Here is an 18,527-nt window from a genome sequence, read left to right as displayed (position 1 = left end):
AAATTAACGTTGAGTTCCACTGATTTTAGATATTTTTGATTGTAAATCGTAATTATAATCTCGTTTGGACTGTAACAAGAGCCACTCATCGGAAACCCATTAGCCGGAAAAATGCCCAAAGCGGTGGTCATCCTGTGCGTTGTCTATTTCTCCCATTTGGCTTTCCCAGCTTTCGTAAGTTTTCATTCCCCGTTCTGTCGAATTTACGCGAAAATTTCAGATGAAAAACCGGTATGTGGTGGAGGTGGAGAACGTGCTAGCTTGCCCCAACAACAAGCAAATCGGGAGCCCCATCCGGAACATCAAGTTCTTGCGCTACAACCGCACGCACAAGTCCCTCACTTACGATTTTACGTACAGTCGCCTCCTTGATGAGAAAATCGGCGGCAGCGTCACTGTGGAGAGATGGGGCGATGGGGGCTGGATCGGTATACCCTTCATGGGTTTCCAGCCGAATATTTGCTCCTATGTTTTGCGATTTTTCGGGAGCGTGTGGGTGCAGTTCCACCGGAGTATCGGGATTAAGCACCCGGATAAGTGCCCCATCCCTGCGGTTGGTATTTTTGGGCAGTTGAGGGTGGGTACAGTGGGCGATTTTTAGGGGAATTACTCGGTTAAGGATTTTGTGATCGATGCCAGTGAGATTTCGGTGCCGTTTTGGAGCGGCAGGTTCAAGTTTACGACCACGTTTCAGGATGTTGATACGAGGCGTACGATTTATTGTCTTATCTACATCATTAAAATAACTGAGGTTTTTTGAGGGGAACAAAAAAACTACCAAACTGTGTCGCAATGATTTGATTTTGTATTTAAATTACATTTCTTACTGAACACCTATAGAACATTTCTTGTTGTACCCACAATTTTTTAATATACAGTCAAACTTCTAACAACGGACACCGATGGGGAATTTAAAATTGTCCGTTGTGGAGAGGTGTCCGCTATTCGGAGCTGTCCATTAAAGCATTAATTCATTTTTCTTTCAATTAACTTTCAAAAATATAGATATCGTTCATACAAATATTTATTTTATTGTTTGTTTAATTCGGTGCATTTGTTTCGCCTCGTTACCTCGAAAATCACTCTTAATGTGGTTACATTATTTCAAATTGATCGAAATCTGGGACATGTGGTTACATTATCATGTCCAATTAACATTTAGTAGCCACGTGTTTGATTAAAAAAATTTGTTATGCCACTAGTAATCCTTATGGGCGTTTAGCTAGAAGTGTAGAAATCTTCTTTTTGTTTTTTTAAAAGATAATTAATTTGTGTTTGAATTTATATTTTTTTGTAGAATGGAAGACAAATATTTCTAAAACTACGAATCATAGAACAACAACTAACCACAGATTTGAAATTTTCAGAAAATTTCTCCTCACTTAGCCTTACTCTTGACTTAAATTTTTGGTGATTGCCCGTAATAATTTTGATCAAGTTGTTTTATTCGTATTATTTGTACAATTTTGACTCGAAAGCCACAAAATTTTGCTCAGATATAGATAATGAAGTAAGAAAACGGATTACAGGTCGTTTTAGATCGTTTTGTTTTTTTTTTATTTATATTTTTTTTCATTATTTTTGGAAGATTAGAAAAATTAAAATGAACTATATTTCATTAAATACATCCAAAACTACGAATTTTACAGTAACAATTAGAACAGATTTGAAATCCTGAAACAATTTACGTCAGACGGGAATGCTTTTGACAGCAATTTTCTGTTTTTGACATTGAATTTTTTTATTGATGTGTATTAGCTGTTTCAAAACTATAAAAACGCCAACGTCGCATTTTACCAAATTATTTTTTTAAATAGGATTGATAAAATTGCCGTGCGATTTTCTTAAATTTTGATCTAGTTATCCATGACAGTTACTTTAACTCGATGTTCATTACGGAAATAAAATTCCAACATAATTTTGTGAACATTTTGAACACATATTTGACAGATGAAGCGATGCTGAAGTTATTTACGCCATACGTTCCACTGCTGACGTAACTGTCATGGATAACTCGATCATAACTTCAAAAAATCGCTTAGTATAATTTATTTGATCTTTTTCAAGAAATCATAGCAGTCTTGCAATTTGACAGTTGAAAATTCTGAAGATTTTAGAAAATCCTCTGAACCTTTGATTATTAATTGCAAAAAAAATCATTGCTGGCGTAGCTGTCATGGATAACTAGATCAAAATTTTAGAAAATCGCTTGGTAGATCTTCCATTGAAAATATAAATTGTATTAGCTACAATTTTTTGAAGTGCATAAATAATTTATAAAAGCTATTTTGAGAGAAAATGCGACCTTGACGTTTTTATAGTTTTGAAACAGCTAATAAGTAAGTAATAAATTTTACACCATGTGGTTTATTCAGATTTTTTTTACACAATGTGGACTCGAGTGCTAAATGTCGTTTTAGGCCAATTTCAATTTTTTTTATTTTTATTTATAATTTTTTTTACAAGATTGGAAAAATTTAAATCGGGCATTTTTCTTCTAATATCTCCAAAACTATGAATCGCAGAACAAAAATAAAGACAGATTTAAAATCCTCAAATAAATTTACGTCACTCGTGACGTAAATTTTCAGTTTTTAGGATTTTGTTATTGTGATTTTTTATCGATTAAGTAGGTAAATAAAAATTTGTTTTATTCGGATTATTTGCACAATTTTGACCCAATTGCGGCAAAATTTTGGTCAGAAATAGATAATTAACCAAAATTAACCAAAAAATCGTTTTACATCGATTTACAAGCGTCTTTCTACACTGAAAAAATTAAAATTACTAATAACTCCAAAACTACAAATCCTAGAACAAAAATAATGAGATATTTGAAATCCTCAGACAATTCTACGTTAGACAGCCATAGATTTGACATAAATTTTTAGTTATTGTGGTTTTGGCATTTTTTTATTAATAGGTAACTAAGTAAAAATTTTGACAAAGTTATTTGCGCAATTTTGACTAAATTGTCAGCACATTTTGCTCAGAATCAGATAATTATAACTAGTAAAAAGTCGTTTAATTTGTGTTTCCATATTTAGCGAAATAATGCGTAATATCCGTGTGTATTCCACCACGATTTGGTCATTTTACAGTAAAACCTCTCAACAACGGACACCTATGGGGAATCTTTAATTGTCCGTTGTGGAGAGGTGTCTCACTGTATGCTCAGCCATTTTAAAAATAATTTTGTTGAACTTAAAGCCCTAGCTACAAACATTAGAAGTTAAAAGTTTCACCCTGTATAGTGAAAGACGGGAATAAATAAAACCAGCAATCAATAAATTAATAATTTATATTTATGGTGAGATTACAATTGCTACAATTACTCACATTGATAACAAACGAGGGTTTCCCCCCGCTGGCTTGATCCGTTTTGGTGATATTAATATTTTGATCGGCGGAACTAGAAAACTCACTTCCATTGATAACAATTTCGTCTTTGCACCGACTCGTCGACAAACCAACAACTTCATTATCATTAATATTGTACGAAACCCGATTCGGCGCGCAACTCGCTTCGCTCGCGTTATCCTCAACACTCGAAGCCTCATTATCACTCATCACCTCATCCTTGACAATCATCGGAACATCAACCTGCTGGATCTGACTACGCGGGGGAACCCCCACAAAACTCTCGGGGAAACTCGCGTTCGCGGCGAGCATTGTCGAAGTCCGCCGGAACGCGCGTCCGGTGTAACTCTCCGGATTTTCCAGATTCAAATACTTTGCGATACGACACGGTATTTCAATGAAGGTGTTTCGACCAACTGGTTGGTTGAAACAGCGGCCGTCTTGATACCGCATGAAAAATCGGGGACTTTCGATTGTCAGTTTCGAACGCAACTCGATGTAGCGTTTCACTTTCGCCAAATGTTCCGTGATTATGAACATTCGGGACATCCCCGATTTCGAATCGGGGATTGTGACGATGAATAAATCGCCGGTTTCTTTCACGTTTTCCAACTTCATGGCGCACAGTTCATGGCTGCGGCACGCTCCGGTGATTCCCATCAACATCACAACCTGAAATTTTTACTAGTTTTTTGAAAAAAATCCAAAAACACCATAAGAGTTGTGATTTGATTTAAGTTGGCATCACTGACAGCGCGACCTCAATTTCCGAAAATATCCGAATCGAGCCACTTTCATACTAAAATAAGCATCAATTTTGTAAGTGTATGTTTGGTTGTCCACTTTTAAAAAATCCATTATTTACCACAAATTGTCTTTCTTTTTTAAAAGAAAACATCTTTTATAAAAATAAAAAAATTCATAACAAAAGAACGTACGTTACAATTTATTATAAGAATTCGGAAGTAAAATTACCGTTGGGGGCGCCACTGAGCTAGGTCGAAAACAGTAACCATAAATGGCGGGAAAATGTTTATTCGGATATTTTGAGCGTTGTACGAATTTTGGGGCTTCACAATTATTACATTGCCTATGCGGAATGATTATTGCATCTTTGATGCAAGAAACTTATGTTGACAAATGAAAGATGACGAGGAAAACACGAATAACGAATGACTGATTGATTCACTTTCTTTATTGGAAAATTATTACAAAGACATTGAAAAGCCTACCTTTTGCCATAATTTACGTTTAAATGTATCAGCAGTTGTTAATTTTTATTGTAGTTTTGTAGATTTACCGCAGCATTTCATGTTTTTTTCAGTGGATAATTCTAACCTAAAATTCATAACACTTCACTAATTTATTGGTTTCTTGAGCCAAACTTTGTGTTCGCTGTGATCCATTACTTATAATCTTTAATTAGACAACTGTTTGATAACACTTTGTAATCAAAATTTAAATATTTTTCACTTTTTATCCACTTTCAAGTTCCAACAATAAACACTTTATACCACGAAAAACTACAGAACCAAAGTCAACGCTAGTATTTACCACCACGTACTTTTAAAGTAATTCTTTCTATTGTAAGTAATTAACACTATACACGCAAAATTGTTGAACAATTCATTAAATGTCAGTTAAATGTGGCATTACGAAAATTTCTTTACTGTTTTCGACATAGTTTAAAAGTCATCACCAGAGGGCGTCTAGTTAATTTTATTTCCGAATAATTATTCCTATTAAACAAAGTAAATGGAGTTAAAAAGAAAAATCTAAACTTAAAAACTTTCGAAAATTTTTATTTAAAAATACAGCGTCTTCCAAAATAAAAACCCAACTAAGTGTTCTGTTTTTTTTTTTTTAATTAAAACCCTATTGGCTATTTGAAGTCCATGATATTTTATAAATAACAGAGAGAAAATAAAAAAAAACAGCTAATATACAGGGTGAATTTTTTAAAGCCTACATTAGAAACTTTTTAACTTCTAATATAACTAGAGCTTTAAAATTTTGTATACGATCCAAATCGACCATTCTGATTTCAATTAAATTATTTTCAAAATGGTTGAACTTCCGAAACTACAAAAAAATGGCGCCAAGTTTGAAATTTTAAATAGTAACCACACATTTTTATTACATATTTGAATTCCCCTTTTCAAGCTGAGTAAAATTTACCCATGTTGTTGGTACTTATCTGTCATACTTTTTGACATACGTCAATTTTTTTGTAAAAATTTTCATTTGCAAGCGTTTATCTAAGAGATCACATCCACTAAACCCTTTGCGACAAGTGAATATTTTTTTTTTGTATAAGATAACTGAAGGTTTGAAGAATTTTCTAGAATTTTCGAAATTGTCAAGTGTCAAAATTCATGGCTAGTGTGATTTTTTCAAAATGGTTATCAAAAATCGGCTATAACTCAGTTTATTCAAATGGAAGACCCTATTTTCTTAACGGCAATCGAAAGAATATCTATATTTATGGTGACTTTTAACAATACGTCCTATACATATCTCTTACAGTTTTTGAAAAAAATCACAAAAAACGGATTTTACTTCGTAATTTTCATGGTTAATCAAGTAGACCTTGTAAAATACATCAACAATTGTGAATCTTCAATATTTTATTTAGTTTTTAGCTGGTTCATTATCAAATAAGCAATAAAACAAAAATATTTAATTATAGTTTATTATAACTTAGTGAATTATGTAAAGTAATTCAATCAGTCTGTCATCGAATTTTGAACTTCTTGAATGAAAATGATGAACAAATACGACATTTTTTTAATTAATAGCACAATTTTATCGTATTTTTCGAAAGTTTACTTGATTAAAAATGAAAATAATGAGCAAATTTTTGTTTTTTGCGATTATTTAAAAAACTGTAGGAGATAGATATAGAAGATGTTAATAAAAGTTTGCATAAAAATTGATTGCCATTGAAAAGACAGGGTCATTCCATTTGGAAAAACTGTTTTGTAATAATTTTTTAACCAACATTTTCTTTTTAATCAGAGTAGCCTTGCAAATTGATAGTTGACAATCCTGAAAATTTGAGAAGACCTCTTGAACCTTTGGCTATCAAATGCAAAAAGAATTATTAACTTATTATAAAGAGTTCACGCGATGTAATATTTTAAATGGACCCTTACAATGAAAAAAATTGACATACGTCAAAAACTATGATAGATAAGTTTTGGCAATTAAAATACATTTTACTCAGTTTAATAATGCAATAAAAATAAATAGTTACTATTTAAAATTTTAAAGTTGGGGCCAATTTCCCGTAGTTCCAAAAATTCAGCCATTTTGAAAATAATTTTGTTGAACTCAGAATGGTCGACTTAGATTGTATACAAAATCTTGAAGCTCTAGCTATATTAAAAGTTTCTAATGTACCAGCCTGTACATCTAAACCTCTTAAAATAATTGTAAAAAAGTAAAAACGTGGTAAAAATTATAATATATAAGTGCAAACGTAACGCCATCTCCTGACAAATAGTGACAAGAGGACGTAAGGCTTTCATTTCACATCACTAGTTTAAGACACCATCCTACCTACTACCATCATCACCATAGTATAAAAGTTGCTTTCTTTGAAAAAAAAACACAATTTTTCGTAAATAATAAAATCTTTTATCACTAACCAATTCCTACCTCTCTTGAAATGCCATATTTGAGTGGACGTTTAGTGGTTTTTCTGTATTCCACTTGATTAAACATCTCTAAAGTAGGCAACCAAACATACACTTACAATATTGAAGCTCATTTTTTTTGTTTGTGTTCGGGTATTTTCGGAAATTGAAGGAGTCATTCGCTACCAACTTAATTGATCATTTGTTTACCTTCATGAGAAGATATTTCTCGTCTGGAGCCTCTTCGAGGAACTGGTTGATTCGTTCCCTGCTGAAAGTGTTTGATTTTTTGGGTTTGTATCCGGCGTTTTGTCGCTTCAGGAAAGCTCTAAGTTTGACAAACTTGGAAATATCAATATTTTCATTGACAAAAATCGTTGTTTTCAGCATGGAATACTCGCACCACAGACTCGACGGCGATTTCAGAATTGCACGTTTTTCCTGAAAGTACGCCAAAAGCAACGCCTCCGAAATGGGGCCGTTGTCTTTCGCGAAACACCAATCTTTGAAAAATTTATAGGCCGATTCGTAGCGTTTCTTCGACTTTTCAGGAATTAAAGGCGAACTTACGAGAACTTCGTCTTCCATTTTTGCGCACAAGCACACGATCAGTTTTGTTTGTAAATAAACAAATTACACAACTTGACGACGAGCAGAAGGGGGCTGATTGCACTTCCGCTGTCGTAAGTGTGTTGTTATTGCGAGCGTGACATTTTTACTGCAGGGCGGTAGGTTGGTTTTACCGACCGAAGGTGTCGCCACCGTTTAAAAACAATCACAGAGAATTGGTACAAAAGTCGTAGGCTTTTGTTACATTAGATGGAAAAATCCACACCTGTGACTGCAATTTTTAATAATTTTACGTGAGGTTTTGTTAATAATTTTCACGCTTTCTAGTGACATCTCGATTGCCAACGTCTGGTAACAATCGAAAAATAAATCAATATCTGAGGTTCTGAGCGAAAATAACGAGCAAAATCGGCTTATTGCTTGTTTAAATCACCTGGACAATAATTGATTTTTTTACAAATTTCTATGACTACGGAGATCTAAAGGTTAGGATACGTCTTAAGGCGGCCCCCGAGAACTATCAAAATCAAACTGTCAAATCAAAAAATACGTGTTTTTACCCTTTACTTTTATACATATTTTCAACCGGATTTCCAACTACTGTGGCAAATGGCCTCCAACTGGCAAATAAATTTTGAAATTTTTTCGCAAAGAAATTTTTCTAAAGGGTATTTTTTCCTTGCTATTGCTAGTATTGGGTTCAATTTTTGCACACATATTTACAATGATGTTGTGCATAAATGGTGTATTTTTTTTGGCACCCAAGACTCAGATCATCAGACGAAATAAAAAATGTGTAGTTTTGTGGAGAATTAATTTTTTATCATTTTGCTTTTTGTTTGGTACTGCTCCGTGGTTTATTTTTTTGAGATATGTAATAGTATGAACACATTAAGTACGTAATAAAAGTCATAAAGTCCAACTTTTTCTATAAAAACATTTAGCAAAATTCTTTGTTATTTTCACTGTTTTCCTCCTTTCCTTTGTGCAAACGAACCGGTCAGTGTTTAATAACACAATTAATAATTAGTAATTAACTAGTTTATGTTATTTTTATAAATAGTCCGTTTTTTACATTATTTTCCAATTCTGTTAATTGCTACAAAAATGTCCGTTGTGAAGAGGTGTCCGTTATTCGGAGGTGTCCATTAAGACAGGTTTCATATAGTAACCTAGTGGACTATTATTGGGACATTTGATTACACTCTTGTAAATTTGTAAATTTAAATTTAGGCGGCTTTGATAAACTAGGCAAACTGAAATAAACAATGTATTTTAATCCTTACATTATTATATAACTCTTCAGTTTTTATTATGCTTATCAGCGTTTTCATACACATTAAAAAATTACCAAAGCCTACTCGAATTATTATTATTATTAGTTTAAATAATCGCCCGGAAAATTTAGCAAAGTTTCAAACCAAAATACAGATTCCATTGTACGCGGACTCGTCGCGCCCCAGCAGACAGACGATTTAAACAAACTATATTATTTTTTAACCATTTATTTAACATTTTAACGATTCTAACAATAAATATTGACCAATACCACGCACTAAAACCGTATTTATATCATTTTTCATTGCAATCCGGGCCGATGCCAAACACTGCCTAAACTCCTCACTCTTACAATCGGTAAAATCACAATAACAATCGTTTAACGTCTTCTCTCCTATAATTTTGCGTTCGCTATAGATTTTAAAACTGAAATCAATGATACCATCATTATTTACAATCAAAAAACACAAAAACTAACCGCAAGTCCCAAACAATGTCATCACCAGGGTCTACTGTGATAAGTTGGGTAGGATCTTTACTACAGGGGAGCATTCGTCCTTCTTCGAAGGTTTTTGCAACCAATTCGTCCATAAAATCGTCCCATTCGCCCGTTTCGGCGTCGAGAAACTCATCTTCAGGTTCGCACTTGATGTCACACACTCGGACATCGGCTCGCACCTAAAAACCACACAGGGACTTATATTTAAACAAAATAGCGTAATTACAGCCAGAATTGTAAAAACCAACGCAAATAACAGCCTCATTTTGCCAAACAATGCAATGGTGGGTATTAAAGTGTTAGGATTTTATCTTATCACAGTTGATCCCCGAACAATGACATTTTACTCATCATTTTTTTTTTAGTTTATTGCAAAACCCCAACGGCACGTCACAATTCGAATTTTATCAATAATCCTTATCAATTATTCAAATTTGGGGAAGTGTTTCCGGTCACGTGACCCGATTTGTCAGTCAACAAAAACCTAACCACAAATTATGACTGATATTTATTCTGGCCATTCTCAGTTCGTTTTATTGGGAAATAACAGGTGATTATTGTTGGTTTTGAGCAATTGATTAGTGTGCCCCCTTTAGGAGACGATGGTTCGACGGGCGCACCCTCTTCATAATCACCGTTATCACCGTCCCTGTCATAATATTCTGTGGTATTTACACGATTATACTTAGAAGCAACGAAAGTCTCTTGTACCCCCGAAGCCCCACCGAAGGTAGGCAAAAGTACCAAGGGGGCTATCACTCATTTGTTGTTTAGTGGGGCCAGGTCGGGGCGCCCACCGTGCCAAAATGTACAGCTCCCGGCTGCGCAAGCCCGACGACAGGGGGCTGCTGCTGATCGAAGAGGACGTGCCAAAAATCGCCGATTTTAGGCTAGTTTGTTACTATAATTTTCCAAGCGCGGACGGGGGGCTGCAGCCCGAGAGCCTGGACCCCTTCCTGTGCACGCATATCAACGTGGCGTTCGCCCGTGTGGGCCCCAATGGGGTACAGCTGACTCGGGACGAGCTGAGGGTGCTCCAAACCGTGGTGGGGTTGAAGCAAGTCAATGGGGATTTGAAGGTGTTGGTGTCCGTGGGCGGGGCTGGGAATGATGGGGGCTACAGTGGCATGGTGTTAAATCACGCGAGTCGGAAAGTTTTTATTCGATCGGTGATCGACTTAGTGCGGAATTATAGCGTGGATGGGGTTGATCTCGATTGGGAGTTTCCGAATGAAAGTCCGGGGAAGGACCGGAACCAGAAGGTGCATTTCGTGCAGCTTTTGGAGGAGTTTCGAATGGCGATTAATAAGCAGGCGAGGCATAAGTTTATTGTGACGGTGGCTGTGGCAGCCCCCATTTTTCTGGTGGATAATTGCTATGATGTGCCTTATTTGAACGAGTTTGTTGATTTTGTTAATGTTATGTCGTATGATTATCATTTTTATACCAAATTGACCCCCTTTACGGGGCTCAATTCGCCCCTGTACCCCGCCATGGAGGATAAGGGGTACTTTTCAACGCTTAATATTAATTTCACGGCACACTATTGGGTTTCCAAAGGGATGGCAAGGGAGAAAATTGTGATTGGTTTGCCTGCTTATGGACACACTTTTCGGTACATAGCTCAAAATCAATGGTAAAATTTTACTTTAGGCACATTCGACTGCATAATAACACTTTTATCATAATTTTTTTAAATACAAAATTGACATTTGACTGTCAAATGTCAATTTTCTGACATATAGTAGCCGGCTGACTTGATCGGATCAGGTCGGCTCTTTTCGATAAAGCAACCAATCAAATGACTTCGAAATGACCATGCAATAAACCTACTAGATAAATGCCCACACGGAAAAATGCTCTTAGAAAAACTAGTAATAATCAAAAGTGTAACCGTGTAAAATGTTTTTAGGTAAAGACCATTAAATTTTTTTGTTGTAATTTTTTATTTTACTTAAAAATTTCAAAATTTTGGAAATTGGTTACGGTTTTTCTACGTATAGCTTAAATCTAGACTGCTTGATCTGTTCGCTCTGTTCTTCTCATAAATTATGAAATTCAAAAAATTATACAGCGTGTTTGGGAATGTTTTAGCAAAAATTTGAAGGTAGATTTTTTCCAAAAAAAAAAACCGTTCTGAACGGTTTTGAGAATCGCTGAACTAGAGTGATAAAAATTAGCGTAAAATTATTGACAAAACAGCAGCGTTAATTAAATTTTTGGTTCACTCAAAAAAAAAATGCCAGAACTTGGGTTCGAACCTCCCACACAAATGAACATGCAAGCAATCAATAGCAACATTGTTTAAAAAATTTTTAAAACGTCCATGGGCCACTTATTTCACTTTACTAAAAAAAAACTACCTTAAACCACGCAGTTGTTTAAAATTATGCAGTTTTGGGAAAAAATGTCGGGTTTTTGAGTCGTCTGTCATCGGCATTAATTCACATTCAAAATATTGCAACATATTACCCTAACACCCTGTATTTTTTCATAAAAGTCCATAATTGAAATTATTTTAAAAACCATCACTCTTATCAGAAATGTCCACATTTTGTTCAAAAAAGATAGACATTAGAAAATTATTCGGAAGTAAAATTACCGTTGGGAGCGCCACTGAGCTAGGTTGAAAACAGTAACCATAAATGGCGGGAAAATGTTTATTCGGATATTTTGAGCGTTGTACGAATTTTGAGGCTTCACAATTATTACATTGCCTATGCGGAATGATTATTGCATCTTTGATGCAAGAAACTTATGTTGACAAATGAGAGATGACGAGGAAAACACGAATAACGAAGGACTGTTTGGTTCACTTTCTTTATTGGAAAATTATTACAAAGACATTGAAAAGCCTACCTTTTGGCATAATTTACGTTTAAATGTATCAGCAGTTGTTAATCTTTATTGTAGTTTTGTAGATTTACCGCAGCATTTCATAATTTTTTCAGTGGAAAATTCTAACCTAAAATTCATAACACTTCACTATTTTATTGGTTTTTTGAGCCAAACTTTGTGTTCGCTGTGATCCATTACTTATAATCTTTAATTAGACAACTGTTTGATAACACTTTGTAATCAAAATTTAAATATTTTTCACTTTTTATCCACTTTCAAGTTCCAACAATAAACACTTTATACCACAAAAAACTACAGAACCAAAGTCAACGCTAGTATTTACCACCACGTACTTTTAAAGGAATTCTTTCTATTGTAAGTAATTAACACTATACACGCAAAATTGTTGAACAATTCATTAAATGTCAGTTGATGTCAGTTAAATGTGGCATTACGAAAATTTCTTTACTGTTTTCGACATAATTCAAAAGTCATCACCAGAGGGCGTCTAGTTAATTTTATTTCCGAATAGAATCGTTAAAAGTGTTGCCAACAAGACCATTTTGCAGGTGTTTGAATGTTGGTAGTAAATTTGAAAAAGAATGGGCAAATGCATCTTTAAAATAGAAGAGGACAAAAAATAGTTTATTAATGAATTGGAACTAGAGAGGAAACGTAATAACCATTAATTTAAACGCAGCTTATAGTGGGCTTCTTCAGTTTTTTGGTAAGTAGGTATTTTTCTGTGTGAGCTTTTTTCCTATGGGCTTTTTTCTGGTCACCTATTTTTTCACTACAATTTGAATTGTTTTTTTTAATCGTTAGTCGTTTCTAATGAGATGAATAAATCTGGGGAATTTACACATTTTTATGCGAGTGTGCCTAAGTAAAATTTCACCGAATCAGTTACAAACTAGAAACTGTTCGTAGATTGACGAATATTCACAACAGTGGGTTCTACGCCCCAGCCCGTGGCTACGGCAAGCTGGGAAGTGGCGGTTTTGTGGATTATACCCAAGTTTGTAAATTTTTAAACATGAATCAGATCTCGCCAATTTTTGATTTGGATTCGAAAAGTCCCTATGCGACCAAAGGGACAGAGTGGGTTTCTTTTGACAACGAACAAAGTCTCTCCTTTAAGGTGAGTTGGCTAGGGGGTTTACCGATTTTATAGTGATTTTTGAGTTGGGATGTTGGTACAGTTTGGGTTTTTAGGCCGAGTTTGTGCGAGATAATCAGTTTGGGGGCGTTATGGTCTATTCCCTAAACGCTGATGATTATTTGGGGGTTTGTAAAGTCGATCCAAAAGTGCAAAGTCGGCAGTTTCCACTTATTAACAAAGTTAAAGAGATTCTGGACAGGAATTATTCAATATTTTAACGCGTCCTGACGACTGTGTGACCTGAGGCTGTTAAGCGCGGTGATAATGCAAGTATTATAATTTTTGTAATAAAAGTAATGCGCAAAGTTTGACAAATTTCATGTTGGCGACCCTTACTGTATTTTCCTGATACCAAATATTCTGGTATTAATTTCAAGGGCATTTCTCTCATTTAAAACAATTGTTTTTTCCTCCAATCGTGGCGTTAAAAATAAATATTTAATTATTAAAAAGTGAGATTAATTGTCAAAATGTCATTTTTGTGTTGGCAACCTTGTACACACAAATAAACACAATTTCGGCCAAATTTTCAATTAAATACTAAATTCAAGTTAAAAACATCCTACAAAATAATCCGGTAAGACTTACGTAACACAATAATTGATTTTTTTATTGGATAGTAATTTTTTTTGAGGTTATGTAACAAAAAGGGGTTCAATAAAAATGGCCCAAAATCTACGTCGTGAGGTCTTAGCTGCTTTCAAGTCACTCCACAAGGCGCGAAAACATGTTTTTCAAGGAGATAATAATGCCTTGACCAAAGCACGTTCCAAAATTAATGAAGAGTACAAAAAATGTAAAAACGTGACCGATAAACACGCCATAGAGGAACTAGTGAATTATTCAAAGGCTGTAGAAACTGAATTAAGGGTTACTGTTATCCAGGCTAGGGAAATACAGCCTGGGCAATACGAGGTTAGGTTGAGGGAGGAAATTCCAAGGTTGGAGAATGTGCCCTTTAATGAGTGTGCCCAAAAGTCGAAAACCTGAATTCTGAATTGTTTTTTTTTTGGTAGAATAAATGGTTAGAATTAGGAAATCGTTTTTTATTTTTGTGATGGATTTTGAATGCAGGTGATAAGCAACCATTCGTACAAAATTTGGTGCTGATTACAGTCGACCAGACTTTTCTACAGCCAAGTTCACACCAGGAAAATTATCAAAATAATCGTAAATCATTATAAAAACATCAATAAGCTGTTACGCTGACTTGCATATCGCATTTGTAGAACATGTGTTTCCATTACAAATTAAAACTTAACTGCATTTAATTTTTGCATTTAAACTTAACAACACATGTTAACACACCCTTTATAAACAGTTAAACGCCCTTTTTCATCAAAATGTTTATTTAACACGAGAAGTTAATTTTTGCCCTATATACATTTCAATAAATCACACTGAAGTTTATGTCGTTGACTCAAGGTAGATTTATCTACCCTTAAACATATTCAATAATAATTAATAACGCTTTAAAAGAGCGGAAACGGACACAAAATCCATAACAGTTAAAGTTTTCACATTTCCAAATGATAACATAACCCTACTTTTAAAACCGAATTTTTTGGAGACTTAAAACTAACACAATTTGTAGCAATACCAGTAATTTTTGCACCAAAATTTCACATCACCAGCTCGTTTGCAAATATTAAATCAGGAAAATAGTGAAAATAATGAATAAGAATTTTGCAAAATGCTTTTATAGAAAAGTTGTTGTACTTTATGTTTTATTACGTGGCAAACTTAACACACGTTAACACGCTCTTTATAAACGATTAAACTCCTTTTTCATCAAAATGAAACACGAGAAGTTTATATTTGCCCTATTTCAATAAATCACACTGAAGTTTATGTCGTTGACCCAAAGGTAGATTTGTCTGCCCTTAAACATATTCAACAATGATTAATAACGTCCTAAAAGAGCCGAAAAGCACACAAAATCTATTAAAATTAAAATTTAACACTTCAGAAGAGAGTATAACCCTACTTTCTGAACTTTTGTCTCTGTCTGGCAATAACACATAAATTTTTGACGCAAGGTAGACATTTCTGCCCTAAATATCCTATCATAACGCTCTGAAAGGGCAGAAATGGATAAAAGTGTAAATTTTGTCATTTCCAGGTGGCACCATAACCCTACTTTTCGAACCTACCAAATTTTCAACAAAACAAACCAAACAAGCAATTTGTGGCTATACGCATTGCGATACCACTAATTTTCGCATCAAAATTCACATTGCCAGGTTCTGTTTAAATAACAACATTCATTTTTATTTTTCCAATAATTGCATGCGAAACTTTTATAATTTCAAACGTTTATAGACAAAAACATTTGTTATAATTAATTTTTCTAGGTTAATACTGTTCTATTTTGAATAATTCTGTGTATGAATGTTTCTAAATTTGACGAATTATGTGAGTGTATGTTTCTGGTGATGACCTGTTTTACACACAATGTGACGTCACATCCGTGACGTGTCCCGAGGTTAGGTGTGCGTCGCAGTAGGCGAGAGCGCTTCAGTCGGCATCGAGCAGTGGTAGGGGTCACTTCGGGAGCTCGAGACGAACGGTGTATTTAAATTATTGTGCCGTTTCGTTTAAATTATTCAGTTTGTTACTTGCCGTTGTCGCGAACGGACGTGTGCTCAAGCAAATCTAAATTTTTCGGTTTAAATTTTAAATTCGGTGATCGCGGTTAGTGTAGTGTGTGTTAGTGCCAATGGAATGGTCTTCAAGAAGGAAACAACAATCCGGATTAAAAAGGTCAGTGCATTTTTTTTTTCATTTGCGGTTAATTTATTTTCATTATCTTGCTACAAACGGTAGCAGTCGTGCGTTTTAATTTTTTAAATGCGGTGTTGAAAAGTCATAGTTTGAGTGACGCGTTTTAAATACAGTAACTATAAATAAAATCAAACACTCAAACAATTTAATGCCACTTAATAATTTTCTCTTTTAATTTCAATGAATGAAAGTGGCTTGCTCTAAATTTAAAGCAAATAAACATTTTTTTTTGGTTTCATTTTTATTATTATTTTTTTTTAATGCTACAAACGGTAGCCAACGTGGAAGCGATACGAAAGGTAGGACCATTTTATTTTTGTGTTGCGTTATTTCACAAATATTTCCTTAAAATTTAATTGCAAATAAAATGTTGTGTACACCGGCTCTAAATACGATGTTGAAAAGTCATAGTTTGAGTGACTTATTTTAAATTCAGTAACTAAAATAAAATCAAACACTCAAACAATTTAATGCCACTTAATAATTTTCTCTTTTAATTTCAATGAATGAAAGTGGCTTGCTCTAAATTTAAAGCAAATAAACATTTTTTTTTGGTTTCATTTTTATTATTATTTGTTTTTAATGCTACAAACGGTAGCCAACGTGGAAGCGATACGAAAGGTAGGACCATTTTATTTTTGTGTTGCGTTATTTCACAAATATTTCCTTAAAATTTAATTGCAAATAAAATGTTGTGTACACCGGCTCTAAATACGATGTTGAAAAGTCATAGTTTGAGTGACTTATTTTAAATTCAGTAACTAAAATAAAATCAAACACTCAAACAATTTAATGCCACTTAATAATTTTCTCTTTTAATTTCAATGAATGAAAGTGGCTTGCTCTAAATTTAAAACAAATAAACATTTTTTTTTGGTTTCATTTTTATTATTATTTTTTTTTAATGCTACAAACGGTAGCCAACGTGGAAGCGATACGAAAGGTAGGACCATTTTATTTTTGTGTTGCGTTTTATTTATTTCACAAATATTTCCTTAAAATTTAATTGCAAATAAAATGTTGTGTACACCGGCTCTAAATACGGTGTTGAAAAGTCATAGTTTGAGTGACTTATTTTAAATACAGTAACTAAAATAAAATCAAACACTCAAACAATTTAATGCCACTTAATAATTTTCTCTTTTAATTTCAATGAATGAAAGTGGCTTGCTCTAAATTTAAAGCAAATAAACATTTTTTTTTTTTTGGTTTCATTTTTATTATTATTTTTTTTAATGCTACAAACGGTAGCCAACGTGGAAGCGATACGAAAGGTAGGACCATTTTATTTTTGTGTTGCGTTTTATTTATTTCACAAATATTTCCTTAAAATTTAATTGCAAATAAAATGTTGTGTACACCGGCGCTAAATACGGTGTTGAAAAGTCATAGTTTGAGTAACTTATTTTAAATACAGTAACTAAAATAAAATCAAACACTCAAACAATTTAATGCCACTTAATAATTTTCTCTTTTAATTTCAATGAATGAAAGTGGCTTGCTCTAAATTTAAAGCAAATAAACATTTTTTTTTTTTTGGTTTCATTTTTATTATTATTTTTTTTTAATGCTACAAACGGTAGCCAACGTGGAAGCGATACGAAAGGTAGGACCATTTTATTTTTGTGTTGCGTTTTATTTATTTCACAAATATTTCCTTAAAATTTAATTGCAAATAAAATGTTGTGTACACCGGCTCTAAATACGGTGTTGAAAAGTCATAGTTTGAGTGACTTATTTTAAATACAGTAACTAAAATAAAATCAAACACTCAAACAATTTAATGCCACTTAATAATTTTTTCTTTTAATTTCAATGAATGAAAGTGGCTTGCTCTAAATTTAAAGCAAATAAACATTTTTTTTGGTTTCATTTTTATTATTATTTTTTTTTAATGCTACAAACGGTAGCCAACGTGGAAGCGATACGAAAGGTAGGACCATTTTATTTTTGTGTTGCGTTATTTCACAAATATTTCCTTAAAATTTAATTGCAAATAAAATGTTGTGTACACCGGCTCTAAATACGGTGTTGAAAAATCATAGTTTGAGTGACTCATTTTAAATACAGTAACTTAAATAAAATCAAACACTCAAACAATTTAATGCCACTTAATAATTTTCTCTTTTAATTTCAATGAATGAGAGTGGCTTGCTCTAAATTTAAAGCAAATAAACATTTTTTTTTTGGTTTCATTTTTATTATTATTTTTTTTAATGCTACAAACGGTAGCCAACGTGGATGCGATATGAAGGTAGGTGCATTTATCTAGTGATGTGTTGAATTTAATAGATGACTGCCATATATTATAACGTATTGGGTATTCTTTGTTTTGTGTAAAATTGATATATGTTTGTATAATTGTTGTAACCTTCATGCAAATAAAGATTTTTTATTG

At 33.5% G+C, this 18,527-nt stretch overlaps 5 protein-coding genes and 1 long non-coding RNA gene across 9 annotated transcripts; 3 read left to right on the top strand and 3 right to left on the bottom strand.

The window, feature by feature from the left end:
- The first annotated feature begins 33 nt into the window (after positions 1-33).
- LOC103313419 (uncharacterized) lies at positions 34-833 on the top strand. The gene is made up of 3 exons (XM_008196628.3): positions 34-174; positions 221-553; positions 602-833. The coding sequence occupies exons 1-3, from the start codon at positions 112-114 to the stop codon at positions 758-760; spliced, it is 555 nt and encodes a 184-aa protein (XP_008194850.1). The 5' UTR covers positions 34-111; the 3' UTR covers positions 761-833.
- A 2,450-nt stretch (positions 834-3,283) lies between these two features.
- LOC100142506 (hypothetical protein) lies at positions 3,284-7,895 on the bottom strand. 3 transcript variants are annotated; one of them, XM_008196632.3, is made up of 3 exons: positions 7,569-7,895; positions 7,209-7,483; positions 3,284-4,032 (listed from the first exon to the last, which is right to left on the bottom strand). In XM_008196632.3, exons 2-3 carry the CDS (start codon positions 7,386-7,388, stop codon positions 3,292-3,294), a joined length of 921 nt encoding a protein of 306 aa, XP_008194854.1. In that variant the 5' UTR covers positions 7,389-7,483; positions 7,569-7,895; the 3' UTR covers positions 3,284-3,291. The 3 variants fall into 3 exon arrangements, with proteins under 3 accessions (XP_008194854.1, XP_008194853.1, XP_008194852.1); XM_008196631.3 differs by having other exon boundaries at positions 7,209-7,501; positions 7,569-7,894; XM_008196630.3 differs by having other exon boundaries at positions 7,209-7,895.
- LOC135266865 (uncharacterized) lies at positions 5,414-7,201 on the bottom strand. Its single transcript, XR_010335068.1, has 2 exons — positions 7,011-7,201; positions 5,414-6,957 (listed from the first exon to the last, which is right to left on the bottom strand). It is a non-coding gene; the product is annotated as an uncharacterized LOC135266865 (long non-coding RNA).
- A 1,162-nt stretch (positions 7,896-9,057) lies between the features above and the next one.
- LOC103313405 (uncharacterized) lies at positions 9,058-9,706 on the bottom strand. Its single transcript, XM_015980973.2, has 3 exons — positions 9,572-9,706; positions 9,325-9,524; positions 9,058-9,272 (listed from the first exon to the last, which is right to left on the bottom strand). Exons 1-3 carry the CDS (start codon positions 9,608-9,610, stop codon positions 9,077-9,079), a joined length of 435 nt encoding a protein of 144 aa, XP_015836459.1. The 5' UTR covers positions 9,611-9,706; the 3' UTR covers positions 9,058-9,076.
- Positions 9,707-9,754: 48 nt separating this feature from the next.
- LOC663313 (chitinase-3-like protein 2) lies at positions 9,755-13,251 on the top strand. The gene is made up of 5 exons (XM_064358234.1): positions 9,755-9,895; positions 9,942-10,075; positions 10,120-10,981; positions 12,753-12,910; positions 13,114-13,251. The coding sequence occupies exons 1-4, from the start codon at positions 9,843-9,845 to the stop codon at positions 12,808-12,810; spliced, it is 1,107 nt and encodes a 368-aa protein (XP_064214304.1). The 5' UTR covers positions 9,755-9,842; the 3' UTR covers positions 12,811-12,910; positions 13,114-13,251.
- A 360-nt stretch (positions 13,252-13,611) lies between these two features.
- Positions 13,612-14,384, top strand: LOC658291 (uncharacterized protein). Of its 2 annotated transcripts, none has more exons than XM_064358182.1 (2): positions 13,612-13,922; positions 13,966-14,384. In XM_064358182.1, the coding sequence occupies exon 2, from the start codon at positions 14,009-14,011 to the stop codon at positions 14,333-14,335; it is 327 nt and encodes a 108-aa protein (XP_064214252.1). In that variant the 5' UTR covers positions 13,612-13,922; positions 13,966-14,008; the 3' UTR covers positions 14,336-14,384.
- Positions 14,385-18,527: the final 4,143 nt, after the last annotated feature.

The sequence above is a fragment of the Tribolium castaneum genome, chromosome 8 (assembly GCF_031307605.1).
Source record: "Tribolium castaneum strain GA2 chromosome 8, icTriCast1.1, whole genome shotgun sequence".
Lineage (NCBI taxonomy): Eukaryota > Metazoa > Arthropoda > Insecta > Coleoptera > Tenebrionidae > Tribolium > Tribolium castaneum.
The sequence above is the reverse complement of the archived record's forward strand: the minus strand, read 5'-3'. Positions and strand labels throughout refer to the sequence as shown.

Bases quoted from the DNA above. Each gene is read 5' to 3' on its own strand.
- LOC103313419 (XM_008196628.3), top strand. From the start codon at position 112: ATGCCCAAAGCGGTGGTCATCCTGTGCGTTGTCTATTTCTCCCATTTG. The intron at 175-220 runs GTAAGTTTTCAT...CGAAAATTTCAG, and splicing joins ATTTGGCTTTCCCAGCTTTC to ATGAAAAACCGGTATGTGGT. The intron at 554-601 runs GTTGGTATTTTT...GGCGATTTTTAG, and splicing joins ATAAGTGCCCCATCCCTGCG to GGGAATTACTCGGTTAAGGA.
- LOC100142506 (XM_008196630.3), bottom strand. From the start codon at position 7,586: ATGGAAGACGAAGTTCTCGTAAGTTCGCCTTTAATTCCTGAAAAGTCG. The intron at 4,033-7,208 runs GTAAACAAATGA...TAAAAATTTCAG, and splicing joins AGAAATATCTTCTCATGAAG to GTTGTGATGTTGATGGGAAT.
- LOC103313405 (XM_015980973.2), bottom strand. From the start codon at position 9,610: ATGAGGCTGTTATTTGCGTTGGTTTTTACAATTCTGGCT. The intron at 9,525-9,571 runs GTAATTACGCTA...TGTGGTTTTTAG, and splicing joins TGGTTTTTACAATTCTGGCT to GTGCGAGCCGATGTCCGAGT. The intron at 9,273-9,324 runs GTTAGTTTTTGT...CATTGATTTCAG, and splicing joins GACATTGTTTGGGACTTGCG to TTTTAAAATCTATAGCGAAC.
- LOC663313 (XM_064358234.1), top strand. From the start codon at position 9,843: ATGACTGATATTTATTCTGGCCATTCTCAGTTCGTTTTATTGGGAAAT. The intron at 9,896-9,941 runs GTGATTATTGTT...TGCCCCCTTTAG, and splicing joins GTTTTATTGGGAAATAACAG to GAGACGATGGTTCGACGGGC. The intron at 10,076-10,119 runs GTAGGCAAAAGT...TTTGTTGTTTAG, and splicing joins CCCCCGAAGCCCCACCGAAG to TGGGGCCAGGTCGGGGCGCC.
- LOC658291 (XM_064358182.1), top strand. From the start codon at position 14,009: ATGGCCCAAAATCTACGTCGTGAGGTCTTAGCTGCTTTCAAGTCACTC.